This window comes from Podarcis erhardii (assembly GCF_964252035.2).
Source record: "Podarcis erhardii genome assembly, chromosome: 13".
Taxonomy (NCBI): Eukaryota; Metazoa; Chordata; class Lepidosauria; order Squamata; family Lacertidae; genus Podarcis; species Podarcis erhardii.
In genome coordinates, this window is record NC_138502.1 from 41,456,640 (window position 1) to 41,472,666 (window position 16,027).

Below are 16,027 nucleotides of genomic sequence, written 5' to 3' on the forward strand. Positions count from 1 at the left end.
GAGGGCTTCCCGTGTTCTTACGGTTCTTTCGTAATTTTCATGCTTAGAGAGACTCTTTAGTGTTGTTATGGCACATTTCAATTTTTCTTTTCAGTGTATCTCCTCTGCAGATAACTTTAATTTACACTGTACTTGAGGGCATCTTTGTTCATAGTCTTATAAACCCATTTTTTATTGCTCCATTTCCTTCTGTAGCGCATTCCTTCGCAAAAGGCCCTCTCAGAAGCAGGTTGCTAGGAAAAAAGTTGCGAAGTTTTGGAAATCTGGGAGATTCAGGACTGGACAAACATCTTTGCACAAGCCCATGGTTAAATTATGGAACGTACTATCACAAGATTTGGCAGTGGCCACCAATTTAAGGCAGCTTTGAAAGGAGATTAGGCAAATTTGTGTAGGATAAGTTATCTGTGGCTCTGAGTCGCAATGGTCGAGAGACCTGGTGGCACGACACTAAAATGCATGTCCCATTTGGTTGGCCACCGTAGGAAACAAGATTCTGGGCTACATAAGCCTTTTGTCCAATCCAGCAGGGCTTGCCTTGTGTTCTTAATGCTGTTAACACAGTCCCCAGTGTTCAAACAGTAATGGAAATAGCACTGAGTTCCCCACCATTGCATTCATAAAATTGGTGCCACCATGCATTTGCTGCCAGGCTGTCAGCATGCCAACAGCCCCTCAGGAGACAGCAAGGCGGACTGAAGCCCAGAACACTCTTCTTAGGGGATGGGGATACACTGCAACATTTTATTGCAGGTCCCACCTTTTTTAAAAAATAATGATACCTGTGTGCATAGTCGTGTTTTGTGGGCCTATACCTGAAATCATTTCTACTGTGTAAGGTAAAGGTAAAGGGACCCCTGACCATTACGTCCAGTAGTGGCCAACTCTGGGGTTGCGGCGCTCATCTCACTTTACTGGCCGAGGGAGCCGGCGTACAGCTTCCGGGTCATGTGGCCAGCATGACTAAGCCACTTCTGACAAACCAGAGCTTACCTTCCCGCCGGAGTGGTACCTATTTATCTACTTGCACTTTGACGTGCTTTCGAACTGCTAGGTTGGCAGGAGCAGGGACCAAGCAACGGGAGCTCACCCCATTGCGGGGATTCGAACCGCCGACCTTCTGACCGGCAAGTCCTAGGCTCTGTGGTTTAACCCGCAGCGCCACCCGCATCCCTTTCTACTGTGTACAGAACAGCAAAACCTCATTGATGCTCCCAATATTTTAATGTGGCAGCTCGTTGCCATCAGGATAGTATAACTTTTGAGATGCTTAGAACTGGGATAGCAGCAGCTGCTAGCTTTCTTTTAGTTCTAAATACCTTAGAAGCATTTCCCTTTACACAGCAGTGGGACTGGCTTCTGAGGGATCGGGATGCAATTTTCCCAAGTTTAAAAACCAGAGAAGCGATAAGCATTCTGAAAACTTCACTTCGCAATAGCGTGCAACTAGAACACTGTGTAGCAAGCTGAAAAGAAAAAGTTCTGCAAATAACCAACTGGCTGTAACAGTAGATCTGTTTTCCTCCCATTTATAAATGATGCATTTCTGTTGGGAAACTTCATTCAGTGCAAAGAATAAAACTGCAGTGGTATTCAATTGACACAATGACAGTTGACTGACACCTAGTGTAGCCTTTGGAATGGTGGACAGAAGAGGCAAATATTTGTTGATTCTTTTTATATGTTAAAACACATTGTCCTCTTAACAGCCATGTGTTGCTGTTTTTTTCTATCCTGGAGAGAGATGTAATCATGGCTTTTCGGGATGTTGAACTTTCTGGACGTATTGTTGGTTTCTCTGTGTTCTGGTTTGCGTTCTCCATTCCTGCTAGGCCATTTTAGCAGCGGCGGCAATTCATCCAGAAGAACTCTTTGTGAGGTCGGAACACATTTCACTCTGCATCAAATGAGAGCTCTAAAAGGAAGTCTTAAAATCGTTACTCGACCAATCAGCTTTCAATCATGTGACACATTCCTAAAATAATCAAAAAGTATGTGGAAACTGCAGGGCACAGTGACTCATGCATGATCAGTCATGTCATTTAAATTGCCTGTAAGGCAGAGCAAACGCCTGCCTTTCATCCTCCCTACTTTTCTGCTTTTATCAATCCACATTCCCAAGTGAATGATAATCTGTATTAATATTATACTAAGGGACAATTTAGGCAGAAACTGCAGTTTATCGCTGTGTGAACAAGCCATTACAGCAAGCCTTGGGCTTGCACACTCCTGGTTTCCTCTGGCACATGCCAGAAATACCCACTTTTGGTTTTAAAGTAGCCTGAATTCCCCATTACACCCAAAGTTGGGAAGCTACGGTTGGTTAGCTGGTGCCTTAGCCAGGGCTCGTCAGGCTATTTGGACTGGCGAGCACATTTTGAGTTTTGAGAAAGTGCCGTGAGCAGCAGTCGCAAATTGACTTCCGTGGGGAGCATGGCATAACACGGCTGCCATGGGGTGTGGCATTGCACAAAATTAAAGAAAATACCGTCATCGCTGCTCCCCACGCATCTCAAACAGCCTCAGGCTTACCAAGGGATGTCAGCTATGTCCTGCTGGTCCTGGTTGCAGAGATAACGCATTATTGTTTTCTAAAAATACTAGGTGCTTAATTTAAAAAAAATGAAAAGCAATAATTTGAGGTTTATGGTTCATCCCAGAAGCACCAAAGAAGGCCAGAATTATAAATCAGTGTTTGATCCTGGTTTGTTTGAAACAAAATTATTATTATTTGTTCCCCACCCATCTGGCTGGGATTCCCCAGCCACTGTGGGCTGCTTCCAACAAAGACCAAAAATACACTAAAATGTCACACATTAAAAACTTCCCTGAATGTCTTCTGAATGTCAGGTAGTTGTTTATCTCTTTGACATATGATGGGAGGGCGTTCCACAGGGCGGGCGCCACTACCGAGAAGGCCCTCTGCCTGGTTCCCTGTAGCTTTGCTTCTTGCAATGAGGGAACCGCCAGAAGGCCCTCGGTGCTGGACCTCAGCGTCCGGGCAGAACAATGGGGGTGGAGACGCTCCTTCAGGTATACTGGGCCGAGGCCAGAGCTCAAGAGAGTTTGAGAGTTCAAAACCAGACTTCTCTACCCAGGGACTCCAACTCCTACCAGCCCCAGCTTGATCATATCCAATGGTCAAGGATAATGGGAGTCCGTGTCCATAACATCTGGTGGGCAGCAGGTTAAGGATAGCTGGTGTAAAATAACCAGACTTCTGTGTATCTGAAGAAGTGTGCATGCACACGAAAGCTCATACCAAGAACTGACTTAGTTGGTCTTTAAGGTGCTACTGGAAGGAATTTGTTTTGTTTTGACTATGGCAGACCAACACGGCTACCTATCTGTAACCAGACTTCCTGAGTTTGTCAAGTCATTTTCATTGGAAGCTTTTGATCTGCTCCTTATGTGTAAATGGCAAGAGCACTTGAGACCAAGGCTCAGGCTCACTTTGGTTTGTGAACATAATGCTAAACTATGTGTCACAGCCACCCAGGTGGGTCCCAGCTCACGAGAGACCTTACTCCGTTATAGTTTACTTACAGGAAAAGTTTATTGAAGATAATTGCTTCTTTCACAGTTCAGCATTGTGGCTGTACGTCTGTCACGTTAGACCGCCGAAGTCCCCCTCTGACTCCTCCCCTCCTCCACACCAACTTAATAGCCTGGCTCTAGACCACCTCTTCCTCTCCTTTCTTTTCCGCAGGGTCTTTCTGCCCCCCTGGGTTCTCTCTTTCCGGGATTCGCCTGAGGCTGAATCCTCTGCCGCCTCCTGCCCCCTCCTTCTGGCTTTGGGGCCGGGCTCCTCCTCTGAGCTTTCCCCACTTCCGCGCGCCTCTATGTTTGAACTTGGCGCGCGTACGTTGCTTTTGACCTTTCCTTCGTCCTCTATACTGCCCCCTGTTCCACTCTCTACCCTTTCCGGCTGAACACCTTGCTCCAACCCCCTCTCTCTGTTTTCTCCTGTTCCTCCTCCCTCCGAGAGGCTGACAACTCCACCCCCTTTACTCCGTTCCGGCTGAGACCCCTCTGACAGCGTCTGTGCTTCACTGGGCTTTCTCCCCTCCTTCCCTGACTTTTCACAGCTTCTCTCTTCTCCTGCTTTTCGCCTGATCATGCTAGCTCCCTTTTGGGAATCCTCTGACTCACTGCTTAGGCTCATAGATTCCCTTCGAATTCCGTCATCTTCTTCCTCGTCTCTCTCTCCCTCCTCCCACTCGCTTTCCGTCTCCTCTGCCATCTCCTCACTTCTCCCAGAAACCCTGACATCCATCCCCCCCTCGAAGCCCCCCCTTCCCCCCTCCCGGTCGCTGGGTGCAGGTTGAGGGAAATGTGGTTCTTCCTGGGTCGGTTCAGGATACCGGGTGTCCACGTCAATCTTCTCCTCTGGCAGCTCCGTATACGTGTGTTCGAACTCGGGTTCCCCCCCTGAAGGCATCACAGTCTCTTCCTCCCTCACTGCTTCTCCTGGCGCTGCCTGCCAAGGACCTATCATCCACCTCTGACTCCATACCTCCCTTGGCTGATCCACCCACCAATAAGGGTTTGTCTCTCCCCCCCCCAGGCGGGGATCCCTGGTCGGGCTTGTTTTGGGCGTAGAGCCCTCGGGCGAGGAGAAACCCCCGAACGTGCTGCCCGACAAAGTGGGCGTGAAAAGCCAATCATCAAAATACTCCTCGGGCATGGGTTTGTGCGGAAAAATTGCATGAAACTCCTCCTTCAACAGGGGTTCGTCCAAAGCGTAACCCGGCACCCAGCTATTTGCAGAGACTGGAGTGCCTTCCCTGGCGAGAAAATATTCAACTCCCTCCTCCCCCCATCGTGAATCCAGTATCTCTGTGACCTCATTAAGAGGTTCTGGTCTTGGCGACTCCCCTCTCTCAGGCGCCCTTCTACGTGGCTCTGGAGGTGCTCCTGACTCTTGAAACCTGTGTGGGGCTTTGTAGGGAGTGAGCACCGACCTATGAAAGACCGGGTGCACCCTGGAGCCCTCCGGAAGGGCTAGGCGAAAAGCCACCGGATTGATCTTAGCCTCAACTTGATATGGTCCTAGCTGCCTGTGTTCTAACTTCTTTTTGGCCAACGACCTGGCCGGCATCGCGTGGGCTGCTAACCATACCCAGTCCCCAACCTGAATGTCTTCCCCCGCCCTTCTGTGTTTATCGGCTTGCACCTTATACGCCTGCTTTGCCAGCTCCAAATGTCTCCGCAGCTCCTCGTGCACCTCTTGCAACTCTGCTGCAAACTGGTCGGCATTTTGAGGTCCCCCCCCTTCAGGTGCTGTAAAGCTCGGGAAGGTTCTGGGATGACGTCCATAGTTCGCGAAGAAAGGCGTCACCCCGGTGGATGCGTGCTTCGTGTTGTTGTAGGCGAACTCAGCCATCGGCAGGTAGTCCACCCACGCCGCGGGTCGCTGGTTGGCGTAACACCGTAGGTACTGCTGCATGATCGCGTTGACCCTCTCCGCTTGACCGTTGGTCTGTGGATGCCTCGCCGACGTCAGGTTGATCTTGACGTGCAAGATACCCAGAAGCTTCCGCCAGAAAGTGGAAACAAATTGGCGCCCCCTGTCGGACAAGACGGACTGCGGTAGTCCATGCACTCTGAAGACGTGATCGATGAAGAGCTTCGCGGTCTGTTCTGCCGTCGCCACCTTGGCACAAGGAATGAAGTGCGCCATCTTGGTGAACAAGTCCACAACCACTAACACCGCCGTCTTACCTCTGGAGCTGGGCAGGTCTGTAACAAAGTCCAACGCTACCCTCTCCCACGGTTGCTGCGGTGTCTCCAGCGGTTCTAACAATCCCGCCTGCTTCTGATGCACTGGTTTGGACCTCTGGCAGATATCGCACCTGGCTACGTAGTCCGCCACCTCTCCTCTCATCTGGGGCCACCAAAAGTCCCTTGCCACCAACTCCATCGTCTTCTCTTTGCCGAAATGGCCCGCACTCGGGGCATCGTGCAATTGTTGCAAAACCGTGGCGCGAAGCTCGTCGGTGGGCACGTAAAGGGCGCCCTTGCGAGTCAAAAGTCCATCCTGCAACTGAAACTCATTGTTGTCAGGCGACCCTCTGCGGAGCTCCTCCATCTTGGATTGTGCAAACTGATCCTCTTGCAGCGCGCGTCGCACCGCGTCTAGGTCGACTGCGATGGTAGCGCACGTCCACGCCTGCGGTGCGAAAATGTACTTTGCTGCGATTGGAGCTACTTCCTCCAGGTATTGAGGCTTTCGGGACAGCGCGTCTGCTATAACATTGGAGTCTCCAGGGATGTATTCTATTTTGAAATCGAAATCCGCAAAGAATTCCGCCCAGCGCATGTGTCGTTGGGTTTGCAATTTAGCCGTCCGCCAATACTCCAAGTTCTTGTGATCCGTGCGGACCTGCACCGTGTGCTTGGCTCCTATCAAGAAGTGTCGCCACGCTTTGAAAGCTGCATGAATGGCCAACAACTCCCTGTCCCATATGGTGTAGTTGCGCTCCGTCTTGCTGAGCTTCCGGGAGTAGAATGCACCCGGTCTCCAGTTGCCTTGCGAATCCTCTTGCAAGAGGACGGCCCCAACTGCTCTGTCTGATGCATCTGTCTCTACCCGCATGGGCCTGCCAGGATTCACGTGCAGCAGCTGCTCCTCGGAGGCGAAAAGGCTTTTAAGCTTCCGAAAGGATCGCTCTGCTTGTTCGGTCCAGACGAACTTCTTCTTCTTGGAACTGAGGGTGTCAGTGATTGCCGCCGTCGCGTTTGCAAAACCTTTAATAAACTTGCGATAAAAATTGGCAAAGCCGATGAACCTCTGGACCTCCTTCCGATTTCGAGGGCTTTTCCAGTCCAACAGCGCTTGGACTTTAGTCTTGTCCATGGCCAGCCCCTCGTCGGACAGCTTGTAGCCAAGGAAATCTACCTCTCTCACATCAAACTGGCACTTCTCCAACTTGGCGTACAGCCTGTGTTCCTTCAGCCTCTGCAGAACTTCCTTCACGTCCTTATCGTGATCCTCTGGCGATTCCGAGAAAATCAGGATATCGTCGAGAAAACAGACACACTTCTTGTAGAGGAGACCTGCCAGGACGTGATGCATGAATGCTTGGAAAACATGGCTGCCATTTTGTAGACCGAAGGGCATAACTCTGTATTCGTACGTGCCCAAAGGAGTGAACATGGCCGTCTTCCACTCGTCGCCCTTCCTGATGCGGATGAGGTTGTAAGCTCCACGTAAATCCAGCTTGGTAAAAATCTTCCCCCTCCTGACTGTAGCCAAAAGGTCGTCAATTTTGGGCATGGGGAAGGCCTTGGGCTTGGTTAGTCTGTTTATGAACCGGTAGTCCACAATGAGCCTCTTCTGGGGCGTGTCTTTCTTTTTCACAAAGAAAACAGGACTGCCTCCCGCTGCTTTAGATTCCTGGATGAATCCGCGCTTGAGGTTGTGTTCTATGAACTCCCGAAGCTCTTGCAGCTCGTCTTCCGACATGGAGTACAGCTTGGCAGTTGGCAACTGCGCGCCTGGCACTAAGTCAATCGCGCAGTCGTAAGGTCTGTGAGGCGGCAATTTGTCAGCTTCCTTTTCGCAGAAAACCTCCAAGAACTCCGCGTACTTGTGAGGAACCGCTTGCACCATACTCAGATGCAGCTGCTGTTCGGCTTCTCCTCCTTGATCGGTTTGGATGCAATTCTGGGCGCAATACGATGAACAAAAGGTGATCTGCCTCTGGTACCAAGCAACCGCGGGACTGTGCCTGTCCAGCCAACTCATGCCCAACACGATGGGCGTGTCCGATAAGTGGGTGACATTGAAACTAATAAGCTCTCGATGGTCTCCAATTTGCATCATCATGGGAGGGGTTTGCTGCACCACTTGCCCCCCCAGCAACTTCCTGCCGTCTACCGTGACCACGTTCAGAGGCGTCGTTGCAGGCAGGAGCGCTATGTTATGCTGCTTGACGAACTGTAATCCCACGAAATCGGCGTTGCTTCCCGAATCGATGGTTGTTGGAACCTCGAGAAGTCGCCCATCAGGCAGCTGGAGTGTTGCTGTGAGTAAAACTGCTGGTTTGGGAGGTAAAGGGTCCATGCGCTGCAAGGATGTTGGGGACTTCTCTACAGATCCGCCTGGCTGAGCCCCAGTAGCTCTGCTTCCAGCCAGGCACTGCAGTTTCCCTGAAGCTGCTCCTCTGATTGCACCTCTGCTGTCACAGTTGCTAGTGCTGCAGTGTGCTTCTGGAGCCTCTGGGGGCACTCTTTCGCCATATGGTGTGCACTGTCGCAGATGTAACACTTCCTGGTCCCTCTAGGAGGCTTCGCTTTGGCTGCAGCAGGGATGGGGCTCTGGGATGGCTTTTGAGCCCTAGCACCACCAATCTCCATTGGCTCTTCGCCTTCCTTCCCCATTGGTGAGGGGTGCGCACGGCTGAAATCCCTGTGCACAAAAGGGAGAGCTTTTGCTTGCGCGCGCGCTTGGGGCCCCCCCTCCTCGTGCCACGGACGTCCCTCATGTCGAATTCCTATAGCCAAAGCCCGTTGCACCACGTCTTCCAGGGTCTGGGGTCTGTCCCCCCTTGCGATCTCATCCTTGACGGAGGGGCTCAATCCCTCCCAAAAAAGATCCCTGACCGGTAGACTGTCCTTCGGCCAATCTAAGGCGGTGAGCAATGCAAAAAATTTAGAATGATACTGGCGTACAGTGGCTCTCCCCTGCCTCAGCCCGTGCATCTGCCGGCGCGCAATGTCCTTATCCACAGAGGATTGAAAACAAGCATCCATTGCCTTGATAAACGCATCTGCATTGCGACGGGCTGGTCCATCTTCGCGCCACAGATTGCGTAGCCAAGCCCTGGCCTCCCCATGCAGGTGCGAAACAATAAATCCCACTCTCTCCTCCTCATCTCTAAAATCATGACGGAGTAAATGCAGTGCATACACGACATCTGCCCTGAAGTTGGGATAGTCTTGCAAGTTGCCATTAAAATGCGAAACTAGGGCACCCCCCCTCCTTCCAAGCGCAATGCCCTCCGCTCTGGAGCCCGGGGTCCCCGCCTTGTCCGCATTTTCCCACCTTGCTTGCAAATCCTGGCACGCTTTCTCCAAGTCAGCATTCTTCTTCTGCGAAGCAATGACTGCCGTTGTGAGAGTGGTAATCTGATCCCGGAGTGCAGCCAGCTGTTCCTCAGCACTCATGGCTGCCCCGTTCGTGAGCTTCGCAAAAAAAAATTTTTGCTTTCAGAGGGAGGGGGACTTTCTGTCACAGCCACCCAGGTGGGTCCCAGCTCACGAGAGACCTTACTCCGTTATAGTTTACTTACAGGAAAAGTTTATTGAAGATAATTGCTTCTTTCACAGTTCAGCATTGTGGCTGTACGTCTGTCACGTTAGACCGCCGAAGTCCCCCTCTGACTCCTCCCCTCCTCCACACCAACTTAATAGCCTGGCTCTAGACCACCTCTTCCTCTCCTTTCTTTTCCGCAGGGTCTTTCTGCCCCCCTGGGTTCTCTCTTTCCGGGATTCGCCTGAGGCTGAATCCTCTGCCGCCTCCTGCCCCCTCCTTCTGGCTTTGGGGCCGGGCTCCTCCTCTGAGCTTTCCCCACTTCCGCGCGCCTCTATGTTTGAACTTGGCGCGCGTACGTTGCTTTTGACCTTTCCTTCGTCCTCTATACTGCCCCCTGTTCCACTCTCTACCCTTTCCGGCTGAACACCTTGCTCCAACCCCCTCTCTCTGTTTTCTCCTGTTCCTCCTCCCTCCGAGAGGCTGACAACTCCACCCCCTTTACTCCGTTCCGGCTGAGACCCCTCTGACAGCGTCTGTGCTTCACTGGGCTTTCTCCCCTCCTTCCCTGACTTTTCACAGCTTCTCTCTTCTCCTGCTTTTCGCCTGATCATGCTAGCTCCCTTTTGGGAATCCTCTGACTCACTGCTTAGGCTCATAGATTCCCTTCGAATTCCGTCATCTTCTTCCTCGTCTCTCTCTCCCTCCTCCCACTCGCTTTCCGTCTCCTCTGCCATCTCCTCACTTCTCCCAGAAACCCTGACACTATGTTTTAGTATTAACATCTGAAGTGGCTCTTATTTATCCTTAAATAAGATTCTGTGGAGGATTCTGTGAGATGTAGCTAGATTTAATAGATGGCCACATGGCCATTCAAGAGAAACCTACATGGATAACTCGTTTGCACAAGTCGTATTCAAATGTATGTGTGCGCAAGAATTGCACCGGGAATTATTCTGTGGGTACAAACCATTAAAGATTGTCCAAATTGGTTCTGAATGTGCCTTGTGAAAAATTTGCAGAACTCTGCTTTTCAGTGCTTCCCAGGGTTTTTGACATGATAGAGATTTATTGCTGATTGCTAAGATCACAAAGTGTGCGTGCTGACTGATTGGCTTCTATAAAAAACAAGAAATGTGAAGCAGTTGTTTGGAAACATGCGTGGCAATGTCTCCATTGGGCACAAAGATAAGGTTCCCAGATGTCCCCGTTTCCCGGGGACAGTCCCCGGATTTATCTGAAATTTGAAATACTTTATTGTCACTTGTACAACTTGTATACAGTGAGATTACACAAGCACCCCCCACTCAGACCTCTTAGTCTTAATTCCCCTCGTTTACTGACGCACACCCACCAAACCCAAAAGTCAGTTGCCCTGTTGTTATCTTTTCATTCAGCAGCCTAATAGCCCACAAATAGAAGCTGTTCTTTACCCTGTTGGTGCAACTAATCATGCTATATCTTCTGCCTGAGGGCAGAAGATCAAGAAAGTGCCGGCCAGGGTGTGAATCATCCCTGAGAATTTCCCTCACTCTTCTTGAGGCAACGTTCTTCTGCTATTTCATCCAGCGGATTCACGGGACAGACCATAATATCTTGTGCTGTATTCACCACCCTCTGTAGGCACTTCCTATCAGATGATGTCAAACCAACGTACCACACCGTGATGCAGTATGAAAGGACACTTTCTATTGTTGACCGGTAGAAGGAGATCATCAAATGTTGATTGACATTGTTCTTCCGCAATACTCTGAGGAGATGGAGTCTCTGTTGGGCTTTCTTAACCACCTGGGTTGTATTGATTTTCCAAGTAAGGTCTTCACTCCTAGGAATTTAAAGGAAGAGACTCCCTCCACACAGCCCTCCCCGATGTACAGCGGGGCTAGTTCTCCTCTCTTCCTCCGAAAGTCCAACACCATCTCCTTTGTCTTGCTGATATTAAGGTGCAAGTTTGTCCCTAGGCACCATGTAGATATTTTTTGGACCTCCCCTCTATATGCTGATTCGTCTCCACCTGTTATTAAACCCATTATGGTGGTGTCATCTGCAAACATATTTGCAGTAGACGTGCCAGATGATATACAATCGTATGTATACAATGAATACAGGTAGGGACTTAGCACACAACCCTGTGGTGTGCCAGTGCTGATTTTTTAAGGAATTAGATGTTACATGTCCAATCCTGATTTACAAATTTACTGATTTACAAATCAGTCCTCTGACAAAATCTATCTACAGTGGTACCTCGGGTTACAAACGCTTCGGGTTACAAACTCTGCTAACCCAGAAGTAGTACCTCGGGTTGCGAACTTTGCCCCAGCATGAGAACGGAAATTGTGCAGCGGCAGCAGGAGCCCCCATTAGCGAAATCGCACCTCAGGTTAAGAACGGTTTCGGGTTAAGAACGGACCTCTGGAACAAATTAAGTTCGTAACTCGAGGTACCACTGTATTTAGTAGGAAGTTGAAAAGTGTCCCCGGATTCATTGAAAAAAATCTGGTAACCTTACAGAAGTAACTACCCATGGACTCTGGCTTTTGTTCCACAGTAATTGCATTTCCCTGATTATTCACCCCACCCCACCCCCGGCAGAGTTAAACTTAGAACTTTCTTGGGTAAACTCTAGTAACGTTGGTGATAAGCATTTTTACAGCAGGAACATATGGGTTTGGTTTTTCACAAATGGAAGCGTTATCAGAAGCCACTGTGATGATGTCTAAAAGGAAAAAACTTGAATAGAAGTATAAAAATAAAAATAAATAATGAAAAGTCATGCACAAACCAGTTTGCTACATGGTGCTCTTTAAATGTGTAGCTGCTCATACAAAGTTTTTTTATTACTGTTTGAAAAACAGGTCATAGCAAACGATAGAAGCCCTCTAATGGGAAGAGTCCACTGGGAGAAAATGGTGAAGAAAGTCTCGCGGTTTGGTATACGAACAGGCACTTTTAACTGCTCCAGTGACCCCAGGTATGTTCTTGAAGTTGTAGTGGGTTTTGCCTCTATAACGTGGTACCACCTGTAATGTTGACTGCTTCCTGAACACCCTGTTGAAAAGCAGTATAGAAATATCATTTATTTTCTGACATAAGCAATACAGAAAAAGGAGAAGAAAACTGACGAAACGACAGTATGTGATAGTAGGTCATAATATATCGGTACATATCCACAAATAAAATATTCACAGTTTCCATAAACTTACAAAGACAATTCCTATAGATTAGGCAATATTAAAATATTGTTAATACAGAAATAATCTCTCTGTTCACTGGCTTTGCTCATTAGCCAGCAATGGCACCAGAAAATTCCTGAATGACTCACATGCTCCTCTTCCTTGCTTCTAGACCTCAATGGAATGGGGGTTGTATGTTTTCTCTGTGTCTAAATTCATGTCGTGAATTGTTAGAAGAGCAGCCCTAATTATAATTTCATGAGCAATTTCATGAGCAGGTCTGCTACTGTATTCGATTTCAGACAGTTTCGCTCGCAGTGGTTAAAAGACCGTGCTGAAATTCCTAATTGCCTGCTACGGAATACGAATTTCTCCATTTCACAATACACAAAGAAGGTTGTGATCCCTGTTCAAGTTGCTGGATGTTTGCTGCTTCTACAGATACTGCAGACAAAATGCTTCTATGTAGATGTTCATCACATCTGCAAATGTTTGCAAGACCTCTTTAACTCTGGAGTGCTTAAGTTCAGTGTGGCAAATGAGAGTGAAAACTGTTTCTTTTTCAAACATTCCTTGATTTTACCCAATGTTTTCATTGTAGATACTGCAGGAGAAGAGGCTGGGTGAGATCCACATTAATCATGTCCGTTCCACAAACTAGTACGTCCAAAGGGAAAGTGATGCTTAAGGAATACGGTGGACGTAAAATCGAGACGGAGCATATTTTCAAATGGATAACAGCCCATGCAGCTTCCCGGATCAAAACCATCTTCAAATCGGAACACTTGAAGGAAGAATGGAACAAAAGTTATCAGTATAGGGTGAAAATATACCTGTTTGCAAAGTTAGACCAGCCTCCAGCTTTCTTCTCTGCACTAAGTGTAAAGTTTACTGGCAGAGTTGAGTTTATTTTTGTGAATGTAGAAAACTGGGACAACAAGAGTCACATAGCAGAGATGGGCATCTATAAGACACCATCCTACATACTTAGAACTCCCGAAGGAATTTACAGGTATGGGAATAATACTGGTGAATTTATTTCCCTCCGTGCCATGGACTCCTTCTTGCGTTCATTACAGCCAGAAGTTAATGATTTATTTGTTTTAAGCCTGGTATTAGTTAACTTAATGGCTTGGATGGACCTATTTATCACTCAGGGTGCTACTATCAAGCGCTTCGTTGTTCTCATAAGCACTTTAGGGACCTATAATTCTCTACTAATTATTTCTTGGCTACCAGTCTTGGGGTTTTTGCAGTTACCTTATTTAGACAGTTTCTATGAATACAGTTTAAAACTCTTCCGGTATTCAAATACAACAGCCCTAGCCTCATGGGTGAGAGCTGACTGGATATTTTACTCGTCTCACCCTGCCTTGTTCCTCAGCACGTACCTAGGCCATGGGTTGTTAATAGATTACTTTGAGAAAAAGAGACGGCACAATAACAACAGCGACGAAGTAAATGCTAACAACCTAGAGTGGTTATCTAGCCTTTGGGACTGGTACACTAGCTATCTGTTCCATCCTATCACTTCGTTTCAGCGCTTCCCTTTTGAATCTGATTGGGACGAAGACCCAGACCTGTTCCTTCAGCGCTTAGCTTTCCCCGATTTGTGGCTCCACCCCCTGATACCAACCGATTACATTAAAAACTTGCCCATGTGGCGATTTAAATGCGCCGGCGGGCATTCCGAAGAGGAGATGATGGAGCTCTCTCAAAGTGAAAGCGAGTCGGATAGTGAATGCAAAGATGCCTCGAGAAGTGGCCGGGCGGTAGCCGAGGATGAGCAAAGCGCCCTTCAGAGCCCTTCCGAAGGGGAGCCCTCTTGCAACGGCAAGACCTGTTCGTGTGCCAAAGCCAGGTCATATGGCTCACAAAGCTCCACGGAAGATACAGAGCCCGATTGGTCCGTCTGGCCTGCTGGTATGTTGCACTGTACGGAATGTGTCGTGTGTCTAGAGAATTTCAGAAACGGATGCTTGTTAATGGGTTTACCGTGCGGCCACGTCTTTCACCAGAATTGCATTGTGGTGTGGCTGGCCGGGGGTCAGCACTGCTGCCCAGTTTGTCGATGGGCCTCTTACAAGAAAAAGAAGCCATATCCGCGTCAGCAGCTGTTGTCAAACCATAGCCCGTCTTAGGTGTGTGCTGATAACGTCCTTTGTAACCTTCCTACATATTTACTGCTTGCCATTTAAATGTTAGTCACAAAACAGACCTTGTGGTTTAAAAGTTTTAGTTTAAATGTTAGTGCAGTGAAGTAAAAAATAAACATGATGCTAATGTCGATGACAGAATCATTTGGTTGCCTTGTATGTTGAAATAATGAATACGTATTGTACAATGACACCTTTCCTTTTACAGCATTTGGAAGTTTTAAAAAGTTAACATTTTTCATTTGCTTTTTTTTGTAAGCACAAAAATCATATATATTTGTCAACAAAAGTATATTTCAGGAAATGTTTTAACATGACAGGATAGGAGATGGGTGAACATGGAAATTTTAACATACAATAATTGTTTTATTTAAATGTTTCTTCTTTTAGAGTTTGTTCAGCACACCTTTGTTGAATAATGTATGGTCTGTGAGAATACATTTAAAAACAAATCCATGAAAATAAATTATTTTAAAAGAAGGTTAATAATTTGTCCTATCAATTGTTCCAGTGGCATTTTTGTACCTGTGCTTCACTTTGTCTTCCACTCAAAATATAATTTTACTTCTTATGCTTTCATCCTACCCTTTGTATAAGAAATTGGAACTTATTGTAAGGTTACCAATCGTCCCCGTTTCCCCGGGGACAGTCCCCAGATTTACACAGCAGTCCCCATACAAAATGCATTGAAGTTGAAAAGGGTCCCTGGATTCATTGAAAAAAATCTGGTAACCTTAACTTATTGAGGTTTATCAGGCAGAATATATCCATTTCCTAAATGCTTCCAGACCTATCTCTCGATTCGACTTTCATGTACATTAATAGTGCTTTATTAATTTCAAATATGAAATATAAAACTTCATCAGCCACTTATATCTATTTATACATTTCTGTCCTACCTAATTAGTCAATTGGGCTCTTAGTTCTTATTGGCATCCATCTGTCTTGAAAGACAATGAAGTTCGTCTCTATGGGTGAAGTCAAACCACTGTATTAGCAGCACTGAAGTGATCTTCCTAGGGTGCAAGCCTGGGCAGTTAGACCCCGGGCAAGAAGGTTGTTGCCTACACAACTTATTTATATTTCTTAAGGTATGCTTGTTCTATCTCCACTGTGCAGGTTCAAGGCAAAAATGTCTCTGAACAATCGTTATGCAGGATATTGATCAGTGGTCAGTGCTGAGTCATGTCATATTATGCCATGTAAAACAAATCAGAATAGGTTAGAGCTCTCTTTTCAGTTACTGTCCTTATGAAAGGCTCCAATCTGTTGTGTCAACGCTGTTTGTCTAGCACGGGGCTAGAAGAATTCAAAGGCTAATGTATATGGGTGTCTATTCATTTCAATGGGAGTTCATTGTGTGCAAATTTCAAATGGACTACAGTGGTACCTTGGGTTACATACGCTTCAGGTTACATACGCTTCAGGTTACAGGCTCCGCT

General features: G+C 47.6%; 1 protein-coding gene across 1 annotated transcript in view; it reads left to right on the forward strand.

The window, feature by feature from the left end:
* The window catches only part of RNF103 (ring finger protein 103), a 20,684-nt gene extending 5,619 nt beyond the window's left edge, over window positions 1-15,065 (forward strand). Inside the window, exons 3-4 of the mRNA XM_081836088.1 lie at window positions 12,064-12,227; window positions 13,031-15,065. Of these exons, the coding sequence (XP_081692214.1) occupies window positions 12,064-12,227; window positions 13,031-14,570 (1,704 nt within the window). The 3' untranslated portion in view covers window positions 14,571-15,065. The remainder of the gene's footprint in view (window positions 1-12,063; window positions 12,228-13,030) is intronic.
* Window positions 15,066-16,027: the final 962 nt, after the last annotated feature.